Below are 12362 nucleotides of genomic sequence, written 5' to 3'. Positions count from 1 at the left end.
TTAAAGGCAATAGTTGTACGAACAACTTTTCTTTTTTCACCTGTCCTGCTTGCACCGACCTTCTTCGGAGGCATTGTTAGGGGCTAAAACACCCTGTTCACCGATATTAAAAGCGAAAGCAAAAAGAGGCAAGTGCGCACGTGAAAACAGTTGGTCACGAGGGGTGGGGGCGATCTACGCGATCTCCACCCGTACGCCGCTCAGCATCGCACTATAGCGTACGCACTCACGCATTACCGGCGTTCGAACTCCGAATTTTTGACCGAACAGCGAAGCAAGAATTTCTCGAAATTTTTGGTCGAACACCGATTTGTTCGAACTGAGAGGCGTTCGAAAACCGAGGTTCCGCTGTGCTATACATAATAACCTAATCATTTCTCGTTGAACATGCGAATAGCGGAAGGGTAAAAACTCTCTTTAAGACGTGTAGTCTTGCTCCTAATGGAGCAAAGACGGCGACCTGACGGCAGGTCATCAAAGTACCTGCGAGCAGGGTGACTGGGATCGTCCATAATTTTTAGTGTCCGTTTTCTCGTTCGTTCGATGTAGATACTATGCAGGGACGGGAGGCCAGTACCTATTATTTCCTCTGCCGTCCTCATTACTGATTCAATCTTTGACAAATCTTTCTGATTGACGCGACCAAACCAAACTGTGATTGACTTAGTTAAAACGGATTCAATGATAGCATGATAAAAATTGACTAGAATGGATTGACGGACTCTGAATGATTTGAGTTGACCAAGGAAGTAGAGCCTTTGTCTGGTTGACTTTAGAATACCAATAGCATTGACAGTCCATGTGAGGTCAGCTGACAAGTAAGTACCTAGAAACCCGAATGAATGGACCAGTTCGACCTCACTACCATTAATTGACAGTGGCACGTGCGGGGGAGGCTTAGTACGGAAATCTATTATCATCTCCTTAGTTTTACCTACATTCAATAACAGATAACAGACCGAGACAACTGATGTGTTCAACCCTCACCTTGGTTCTGAGAGCATTGTGTGGACACACTGATGCTGTGGCCCCACTTGGGTCCAGTTTTGCGCTAAAGCCACCATTGCTCCGGCATCCAGGAGCCCATATCCGTATGAGTGACTCACTGTGGAAAGACCATATAGTTGATATTACTTTTCAAGGTATTAATTGGTTGAGACAATCTCCTATTGTCGAGTGCCAGGGTCACCAACCTATTTTGAAGCTGGGAGCTACTTTTTTTGTTACCGGTTAGCCAAAGGGTTACCAGTTCGATATGCTTTTGTCAAATAACAACATATCCCGTTATTATCATGTTGTTACAAGAGAAATGGCCCTGCATTGCCTGCGTTTATTTATATCTCTCAGGCCGATTTTCTTTTTTCTCCATTCTCTAGCATTCTTGTTTCTGGTACCATTATTAGAAAATAGTGTGATAATGAGATAAAGTACAACTTTTTTTGTATTTGGACGAGTATGATTTCACTCTTAAGCACTTTCACCACACTCTTATTCCTTCAACCTAATGTGTTTTGCGCTGAGCAGCTCTGCTAAAGGTAAGCTAACGGCAGACAGGCGCCCTGGAGAATAAAATATAAGGGCTCTTTGAACTCAGTTGGCGCGGCAGTAGCTCAGGAGTTAAGCGCTTGTCTTGAGATCAAGAGGACACAGGTTTGTTTGCTGGCTCCTCTGTGTTATAGGTCAAAGTGTCCTTGGGCAAGGCACTGAATCCCTAATGCCCCCCGATATTCAGGTAGTTGCCTTGCTTGGCTGACGCTGCTATCGGTATGTGAGTGTGTGTGAATGGGTAAGTGTGAAAAACATTGTAAAGCGCTTGGGGAGGTCCTCAGTGACTCGGTAAGTACTACAGTGGAACTGTACTACAGCGGTTCCATTTTTGCGGGTTCAGAGCTTTGCGGGTCTAAAAAGTATACCTTACCTTCTCAATAAAAGCATTTATTGACTTGACACCATTGAGCGCGAGCTTATGTCAACTGAGGACACGGCGTGGACACTCTTATTGTGAAGGGGAGGGGTAGGCCCTGACACAATGCTTAGTCATGGTGAGTGCCCGCTTCGCTCACTCCCCCCCATCCTTCAACTCCTCCCACCTCACCCACTTCTTCTGTGGCGCTGTTTATCATGGAGAAACTCGGCGACGCGACGTAAGTATATTCTCTTCTGTCACATTTCATCTCAAGTTTGACTTTATTATACCAAAAGCGAGCAGTTTTTTGTATTATCTAAACACGGCTAATTATGTGTGGTTTCGTGTATTTGTTGTAAAAGCCGTTCGATGCCGCTCGCTAAAGAATGTTGTTATTGCCAGAAGGTAGCTCCTTCACTTTCATTAAAATGAACACAGATCATTTTTTTAACTGTTGTTTTCCAAAACGCTTCAGAAACACTCATCAAATATCACATTTTCACAGTTTTTATTTTCAATATGTAACCGGTAGTGTGAACAAGCGAAATAAACCGCGATGGCTGCATGTGGTTGAGAGCGGTTAATACAATCATACTGAATGGTCCGTAGTGGTTTCGCCGCAGTCCTATTCCGTGTACATACAACATATTTTACAGTGTTTTTTTTTTGTTATAAAATGAATTTTACTCTCTCTCTCTCTACCCATATTCTATATGGTGTACTGTATACGTTTTTTTAAGCATTTTTGAAGGGGCGCCGCTACTTCGCAGATTTTTAGTTTTCGCGGGTGTTCTTGGTCCCCATTAACCAAGGGATTACTGTATATGAAAGCAGACCATTTATATTTAGTTAATCTAGAACACTGATGATCTAGTGGTTAGGATTCGGCCCTTACATAGCCGCGACCAGGTTCGATTCCTATCCAATCTTTGTCATCATCGATATTTTCCACTGATCAATCATTATGCACAAACAAAGTACCGTAATATACTAACAGGGTTGGGTAGGGTTACTTTAACTGGATTACTTTCAATGACTTTTGGATTACTCCAATACCAAATATGCTAATAAAAGACACAAGAAACTAAATATGAAGAAAATTACTAAATTAAGTAACGGAATACACGGAACGGCAAAAATGATGTTGGCAAGCTGTTTGGATTGATTTTCATTTTGTTTCTGTCGCATTTTATGTTAGTTTTGCCGGTGATCAAAGCCAGGAGAGAAAACCCACCACGTGTTGTGAGCTGTGTTCCTTCTAAGCATCGCGCGTGCGCAATTGCGCACTGCTCGCACATTCTCAGCGCACAAGAAAATCTAGCCGGCGCACAAAAATGAGGGCTCAAAATTTCTAATTAAGGAGCGACTTAAGTCAAAGTTACATTGCATGAAGGTAAAAATACACGGGTTCCCCCGACGTTGTGTCCTAAATGCGGTATTTTGAAGTTGAGTCGAAGTAGAACAAGTTGAGTAAAGCCAGGAGAGTTTTTCGAGAACCGGCTTCTTCGGCTCGGCTCACTAAAAAGAACCGGCTCTTTCGGGTCCTAAACGGCTCTTCAGGTTGATTTTGCTTCTTTAATTCCAACATGACCAAATAGTAAGTAAAATTATGCACAAACTGACTTAAAGGAAGGAGGAATAGAACAAAAAATAAAAAAATACCAAAATGAAGAAGTAGTGAAAAGCTGAGAAAAAAAGAAACAAAAGGAAGAGGAAAAAAAAGAAGGAAACATTTAGAAAAAAGCCACAAACAAAGAAAAGAAAGAAATGTAGGAAAAAAGTAAATAGAGAACAAAAAGAAAAAAGTAACAGCTCGGAAAAAATAAACAGGAATTAAAAAAAAAGTAGAAAAAAATACGGAAAAAAGAAGAAAACATTTTGTGTTGCATTCAAATAATTTCCAATTATATCAAGTGAATTTTGTTGCCAACATTGTACTTCCACTAAAAATGTGATTAAGTACAGTTCTGTATCTTACAACCGACTAAATAAACCCCCAAAAATGTTAATATTATGCGACAAAATATATCAGGAAATAAAAAGAAATGGATATCTTGCCCTGCGATTGGCTGGCAACCAATTCAGGGTGTCCCCTGCCCACTGCCCGGAGATGGCTGGGATGGGCTCCAGCCCCCCCGCGACCCTAATGAGGATAAGCGGTACGGCTGATGAGATGGGATGAGATGAGAGATATCTTGTGAAAGAATTGTAAGAACAAACGACGTTTGTAGGCCGTACAACCTTTGCAATAGTACATTCGTCAATTCATTCATAAGAGAAAAATACTTTTGCATTGCCGGAAACTCAGCAAAATGTAACTCGATGTCAAGTTTTGGACATGTTTGATAATGATTTAGTTGCCACACTTGGGATTGCCGTTGCGCACTGTTGTTTCAAGCGTTGCTCACGGACTTTGTGTGAACGCTCAGACCCGTAAGGAAAATTACAGGGAACATTGGTTGTGAGTCATAATTTTCTTCATATTTAGTTTCTTTTGTCTTTTATTAGCATATTTGGTATTGGAGTAATCCAAAAGTCATTGAAAGTAATCCAGTTAAAGTAACCCTACCCAACCCTGTATACTAAATGATGCAAAAAGAGCTTCTACAGGCAAAAAATAATCCGTCCTACCCCTGCGTCCAACTCCATTGGTCTTCCAGTCTCCCGCGCTGAGACGTTTGGGTCTGGACGTCCTTACCACCAGATGCTGCATGTCCCTCCAAGTCAAGTTCATACTGTCCAGGCGGAGGGAAAAACAAAACACTTCATCTTGATGCCACACAACAGCAGGAGTCATTTATTTGGAGCTGTCGGGCTTGGCTGACCTCTGACTAAAATAAAACAAAAAAAAAAAACCTTGAGAGTCTGTAGCCTCAGGTCAAAAATAATTTCGAGCGGTACAGAGGAAAGGTGAAATGTTTTTAGGAAGCTACAATGCGGTAAAGACAAGGGCCTGAGGACAATGCCAGTTAGTTTTTTGCTGGACGCTTTTAGCACTTATCAGTCAACACAAAAACAGTCCATAAAATGGAGAGGGGGAATCTTAGTCATTATTCACTGGTAAAACTCATCATTATCATTAGCTGCACCGCTTATCCACAGTAGGGTCGCAGGGGTGCTGGAGCCCACCCCAGCATACATCGGGCAGGGGACACCCTGAACTGGTAGCCAGCCAATCGCAGGGCACACAGGGACAGACAACTCGCTCGCTCATTCACACCTAGAGACAATTTGGACCGGCTAATCCACCTGAAATGCATGTTTTTGGAATGTGGGAGGAAACCGGAGTGCCCGGAGGAAACCCACGCAAGCACGGGGAGAACATACAAACTCCGCACAGGAAATCCGGTAGCTGGATTTGAACCCACACAGGAGGTTCCCAAGACCTTAGAACTGTGCCGCACACGCGCTAACCACTGCATCGCCGTGCTGCTTTTCTAAAACTGTTTGGTCAAAAATAACCCTGCTAGGTCAAGCATTGAGATTCAAACACCAGGGCTAGTATGACCCAACTTCCTAGGTACAAAGAAACAAACAGTGTTTTTTTGAGAACCTAAATACCGTAAATTCCGGACTATAGGGCGCACCTGATTATAAGCCACACCCACCACATTTTAAGAGGAAAACCGATTTTGTACACACACAAGCCGCACTTGTATATAAGCCACATGCGCCCACATTTAAAAATGTAACACAAACACAAAATTAACCCAAACCCGACTTCAAGTCCCGCGATTGAAACTAAATGTCCTTCATTAAAGTCCACAGTCCAAAAATCACAGCCGTCAAAATGAACGGAAAATGATACCGGTACTCAAGGTTTGATGCAGACCTGCAGAGTCCGGGTCCTGTTGAAAGTAATCCAAGGAAAAAAGTGTATGTTTCCAATGGTAAGGGTGGGAAAAATATATCAGATGAACACATTTACTCACGCAACTCCTTTTTCTTTAACCAACTTTTTACCCCCTCTTCTTTCCTTGTCTGTCCCTCACCTTTACCGGTCCCCACATAAACTCGGCACCCGCGTTTGTTCCGCCCCTCTGTTTTCATTCACCCGTGCAAAACATCAGAATAAGTGTCTAAAATAAATACAAATAAATACATTACAAAAATATACAGTTGCAAATACATATTATACATGGGTTACACATATTTACAAAGAAAGACGGTACACCGTTTTTAAAGCTTTAAAAATAATAATATAGCTTTCATCCCAAACGATGCCTGTGACAGGGCAGTTAATGGTAGCAACACTCGAGCGCCGCTGGCGGCCGTTAGAAAAATTACATAATTTGGCCGCATCACTGAATAAGCCGCAGGGTTGAAAGTTAGGGAAAAAAGTAGCGGCTTATAGTCCGGAATTTACGGTAACTGGGTTTTAAGTAGAAGAAAGCTCCCCAATACAGAAATAGGTTATTTTATTTGAAATAGCTTAAAAATGGGTAACTTCTCAAAAATAATTGTAAAAATAGTGTTGTCAGAACCAGAACAGATACAGGACCCAATAAAATGACTCAATTTTGTGCAGGCTTGGGGAGTAACGGAATACACGGAACGGCAAATATGATGTTGGCGAGCTGTTTGGATTTATTTTTTTGTTTCTGTCGCATTTTATGTTAGTTTTGCCGGAGATCAAAGAGATCAAAGCCAGGAGAGAAAGCTTACCACGTGTTGTGAGTCATCATTTTATTCATATTTAGTTTCTTTCGTCTTTTAATAGCATATTTGGTATTGGAGTAATCCAAAAGTAATTGGAAGTAATCAAGTTAAAGTAACCCTACCCAACCCTGCGGATGACTGTAGTGGTTAAGCGAACCACCCACCCACCGAGTATTAAATCAAAAAGGCCCCGGCACAGCAGCAAGACTTCCTTTCGAATGAGTGTATCTGTCATGTACGACAAATTCAAAGAAAAGAGCTCCGGCGCCTTCAAAGATGACTGTCTTGTCATCCCTGCCAGCCGATCAGTTTGAAAAATGGCCTTTTCGCAATGCCCCGTCAAAGACAAATTACAGGGGTGGCTTTTAAACTCAACACCCACGGAGAGGAAAACATGCTGGATGTGATGTTTGACGAGATTTACATTAAACAAATATTGTTATTGAAGGATTTTATACATTTAACTATAAAGGATTTTATACATTTTACTATTATCAAATACAATCAAGATTTTTCACAGAGAAGGCTTAAGATCAATGACAGGTCACGTTCACGTTCCGAATGCAAATGTTTTGTTTAGTTGTGTTGATAACAGGACTCTGACGGAGAAGGCCAGACGCAGGAGGCCAGGCACTGATTTGATAATCGCTCGGGGTCCAGACATCGAGGAGACGAGGTGGAGTCCACGTGGGGAGTCTCTGGCCCGCCCATGGGAGGAGCCGGGAGAAGATCGGAGAAGATCGATCGAGAGGGACAATCGAAAAAGAGGCTTGAGGAAGACTCAAACGACACTAATTCGGCTAATTCGATGGAGTTCACTTAGTTAAATACTTTAAGAAAATAAATCTGCCCCCGTGTGAAAATGTCGGCTATTCTTGTCCATCTTTTCCCAAAAAGAAACAAGCATGCATTGTTAGGAGGTGTTTGGTTAATGGAGTCAGATAACTCATTCGAACAATTTGGTAAACAGTACATTTTTTTTAATAGTTTATTTCCTAACATAATATATATACTATATATGAATCAGTTTTGTGTCAAGTACGCTTAAAACAATGATTGACTTCAGTCTTGTCAAATCCTTTTTTCCAGGCCAGATTCAAGCACTTTTTAAGGACTTTCAAATCCAATTTTAAGATTTTGTATGTTTCCTACTTATCAGTACTTTTTCTATATTTTCAGTACTCATCTATACGTTTTAGTCCTTCTGGTGCCTTCTTCATACTTTTCAGCACATATTTTATATATTATGTTTCAGTATTTTCTTTTTTTTTTTCCTCTGACTTAATCCTTCAATAGACATTCAGTAATAAATTCAACTTATTAAAAAACTATTCCACTGCATTCCAATTCATTCAGCCCCGTTTCCAATAATTTGTCATGGTTGCCATGGCGCCCAATTGGCCGCGCCCGTGTGTGTCACGGTTGCCATGGTGCCCAATTGGCCCCGCCCATGTGGTGCCAGCTGCAGCTCGTTGAGAGATTGACTTTCTACTTATATAAAGCTCAGCACTCTCTTGCTTCAGTGTCAGCCCGTCAAAGGAACTTCGGCCCCACAAGACGTGGGTTCTGACTCTGTCCGTTATTCTTCCCGTTTATTGTTGTCCTGTTTGATTTCGGGTTCCAGTTTAGTTTCCGTCTGTTTTTGTCCTGCTTATTATTTTCTCCAGTTTTCGTTCCTGTCTAGTTTCTCCTGTTAATTTTCAATATTCTGATCCGTAATTCATCGTGTCTGTCACTTCCTGTCCTTCCACGCCAGACCGGCTTCCTAACATGCATGACTCCCTATATCCCATAAAATTAAAGGCTTGTGAGAGAACGTCACGCGATTGGGTCCTGTATCTGTTCTGGTTCTGACAAGACGGGCTGACCACAAAATGAACCCAGCAAACGCTCACATAAGCGCGGATTGGGGAGGGCTGTCAAGTGACCGTCCTTCAGCTGCTGTTCCAGCAAATTGAACGGATCGTGCGGCGTCGGCAGGAGAAATTAGCTGAGCTTACTGAGCTCCTGTCGCGTCGGCTGTCGGCAACAGCCCCACCTCCCGTGGGCTCTCCTCCTGCCGTGCTGTCGCATTTCCTGCCCATTCTGACGCTGAGGTTTTGAGTTTTTCCTTGCCCGCATGTTGGTTTAAGATCAGGTAATGGTGTAATTGAAATCCTGTGCAGTCCTTTGAGTCATTTTTGTGATTAAGGGCTATATAAATAAATGTGACTTGACTTGAATTCTGCCTACGGACTCGCCCGCCATGGCAATTGCTGTGCCTCGAATGGGGTTTTTGGGAAAATTTGGCGCCGATCTGTCCGAGGTCCCCGTCGGCCTCTCTGCCGCATTCGTCCATTTGCAAACTCGTCCGCCTGCCTGTCCGCCTGCCCGGGTCGTCAGTCTGTCTGCCTGACTCATCAGTCTGCCCGCCGGTCGACCCACCTGACCCGATGCCCGTCGGCCTGCCGAGCACTGTATTTTGTTTTTTGGGACTTCTGGAGCCGTCCCTCGAGGAGGGGGGGTCTGTCATGGTTGCCATGGCGCCCAATTGGTCCTGTTTATTATTTTCTCCAGTTTTCGTTCCCGTCTAGTTTCTCCTGTTAATTTTCGATATCCTGATCTGTTATCCATCCTGTCTATCACTTCCTGTCCTTCCACGCCAGACCAGCTTCCTAACATGCATGACTCCCTACATCCCATAGAATTAAAGGCTTGTGTGAGAACGTCACGCGATTGGGTCCTGTATCTGTTCTGGTTCTGACATAAGTCAATCAAGTTCTTTCCCTTCATGCAAAAATATTCCATTTCTAGCTTCATATTTGTATTATTTCATTACGATACTGTATCAGATTTTTTTAGTTCTGACTCACAGCACAAACAAGTACTCACAAGTTATACTTTCTCAATGAAGCCTTATGATTATTCCAGAGGCTGAGTTCAACGGTCCATGCTACCCTTTTCAATTAGCGTAAATTTCCATGAATTAATCAGCAATTCTACAGTGATGTTTAGTACATGAACTGAGTTAATTTGTCCTTTAATTTCCCCTAACGTGAAAAGGTAAACATGTGTAGTCAAAACGGCCTTATTCTATTTTTGCCCTTTTGCAATCGCAGCACTAAAACAGCTTCTTGAGGTGTTCCGGTTCAAATCCTTCCAGCTAGTTGTTTCAATAGTGATGACAGGCAGAAAAGCAAAGTTAATTATGCACCAGATATGAAAAGGGACAAGCTCTGATGAAACATATTTGAATAGCTGACAGCGAGTAACCTGCAAGACAAATAACAGGAGATACTCTTTAGTTCAGGGGTGTCAAACTTATTTTAGCTCGGGGCCACATGCTAGAACAAAAATCTCTCGGGGGCCGGACTAGTGGATTACAGTATAGTGAAAGAAAGAGGGTGAAAAAGAGAGAAAGGAAAAAAGCGAGAAGTAAAGAGAAAAAATAAGAGGGAGAGAGAAATAAAGAGAGCACAATATGGAAAGAGAGAAAAAAGAGAAAGAAGGATACAAAAAAAGAGAGTAAGATATAGAAAGGGAGAAAGCGAGACAAAGGGAGAGAGAAAGCAAATAAAAGAATGGGAGAAGAGAAGGAGAAAGAGACAGGGAAAATGAGCGAGTGTGAGATACTGAGAGAGAGAGAGAAAGAAAAAGAAAGTGAAAAAGACATGGCTAAAAAGAGAGGGAGAGAGAAAAAAAAGAGAAAGTGAAAGTGAGGAAAAAAACAGCGCAAAAGAAAGAAATAAAAAGAGAGCATGAGAAAGAAAGAAGCGGGTGAAAGAAAGAAACTCCACACGGGGAGGGTTTGAGCTCACAACCTCAGAACTGTGCCGCACACACGCTAACCACTGCGCCGCCGTGCTCCTTTTGAACATCTCATTATCTCATCTCATTAGCTGCAACCGCTTATCCTCAGTAGGGTCGCGGGGGAGCTGGAGCCCATCCTAGCAATCATCGGGCAGTGGGCAGGGGACACCCTGAACTGGTTGCCAGCCAATCGCAGGGCCCTTTTGAACATATTATGTAATATTATTTTGTTGTTGAGTTATTGTTTTTGTTCTGTTTTTATTTTAATCTTCGAATAAAGTTTTCATTCATTCAATCATTCAATATCCGTTGGCCCGGGGAAGACCTAGGCTGAAATTTCGACTGAAATGAGGCACACACAAATATTCCCGTTGATGTGTTAGCCTGCAGTGTTGCATGCAAAAGGACATTCAAGTTGAGCAATGATCGAACTCACTTGGCCTCCAGCGCCAGCGCGATAATCCCGGCAGCGAGCGGCGCCGAAGCCGAGGTTCCCGTGTGCGAGTCCGTGCACTTCTGCCGGAGGTCCGTCGTCACCTTCGAGACAGATACGGAAACGGAGACGTTTTATTTTACACTCCAAGCATTCCACTTAGGTGTGATGGAAATTCCCGGTGAAAGCTGTCGAGTGTTAGACGTCGGGGGCCAGAGGATCCTTTTATGACTTACGAGGAGAAAAATAGAAGGATCAGCTTTTTTTCTGTCTCGTGTCTTGCAGGGGAGCAGCAGAATTGCGGACCGTGAAGGGTATTCTACATGTGTCATAAAAAAATGTTTCTTTGTGGTTTTGCATATTAATGACAGAGTGGTCAAGCATTTTCACCCTCACAATAAAAAAGGCCCCGAATGAGAAATCTATTTTATACATTGCCATGTTATCTATCTATCTATCTATCTATCTATCTATCTATCTATCTATCTATCTATCCATCCATCCGTCTGTCTAGCCATCCATCCATCTATCTATCTAGACATATAACTATCTATCTATCTATCTATCTATCTATCTATCTATCTATCTAGACATATATCTATCTATCTATCTATCTATCTGTCTATCCAGACATCTGTCTGTCTGTCTGTCTGTCTGTCTATCTATCTATCTATCTATCTATCTGTCTATCCAGACATCTATCTATCTATCTATCCGTCCGTCCGTCCGTCCGTCCGTCCGTCCGTCCGTCCGTCCGTCCGTCCGTCCGTCCGTCCGTCCGTCCGTCCGTCCGTCCGTCCGTCCGTCCGTCTGTCTGTCTATCTATCTATCTATCTATCTATCTATCTATCTATCTATCTATCTATCTATCTATCTATCTATCTATCTATCTATCTATCTATCTATCCATCCATCCATCCATCCATCCATCCATCCATCTATCTATCTATCTATCTATCTATCTATCTATCTATCTATCTCAGGGTTGTCAAACTCATTATAACTCGGGGGCCACACGATAGAACAAACATTCTGTCAGGGGCCGGACTAGTAGATGAAAGAGAAAGAAAAAGAGAGAAAAGGAATAAGAGAAAGAGGGAAAAGGAGAGAGGGCGGAACAGAGAAAGAAAGAGAGGGAGAGAGCGTGACAAACAAAAGATAAAAAGTCGTGAGAGAGGGGGAAAAAAAGGGAGAGGAAGAAAGAAATCCAAAGAGAAATGGAAAGACAGAAGGAGAGAAAAGAGAAAATAAAAGAGAGAAAGAGAAAAGAGAGAAAAGGAAAAAAGGAAGCTAGAGCAAAAGAAGTTAAAAAGACACACAGAGAGGAAGAGACAAAGAGCAACAAAGGAAGAGAAAAAGAGAGACAGAGAGTGAAAGAGACAGAGACAGAGAGTGGGACAAAAGGGGTGGAAAAGAGGGAGAGAGAGAGAGAGAGATAGAGTGAGAGAGAGAAAAAAAAAGAAATACAAGTACAGTGTCTTTGTTCGGGGCACCTTTTTTGGCAACGTGAAGTTGACATATTTCATCCTGCAGCTCTTTTTCCTCTTGCACTTCTCTGAGTGTTGTCTCGCGGGC

The 12362-nt window shown here is 42.5% G+C and overlaps 1 protein-coding gene across 1 annotated transcript in view; it reads right to left on the bottom strand.

Annotated features, from left to right (window-relative positions):
- The window catches only part of furinb (furin (paired basic amino acid cleaving enzyme) b), a 139927-nt gene that overhangs the window by 19466 nt on the left and 108099 nt on the right, over positions 1–12362 (bottom strand). The window contains exons 10-12 of the mRNA XM_088339547.1: positions 10791–10891; positions 4538–4641; positions 988–1105 (exon numbers count right to left, since the gene is read on the bottom strand). Of these exons, the coding sequence (XP_088195673.1) occupies positions 988–1105; positions 4538–4641; positions 10791–10891 (323 nt within the window). The remainder of the gene's footprint in view (positions 1–987; positions 1106–4537; positions 4642–10790; positions 10892–12362) is intronic.

The sequence above is a fragment of the Urocampus carinirostris genome, chromosome 7 (genome assembly GCF_059441175.1).
Source record: "Urocampus carinirostris isolate Australia breed hairy pipefish chromosome 7, RoL_Ucar_1.0, whole genome shotgun sequence".
Taxonomy (NCBI): Eukaryota; Metazoa; Chordata; class Actinopteri; order Syngnathiformes; family Syngnathidae; genus Urocampus; species Urocampus carinirostris.
This window is presented reverse-complemented; position numbering and strand designations above follow the sequence as displayed.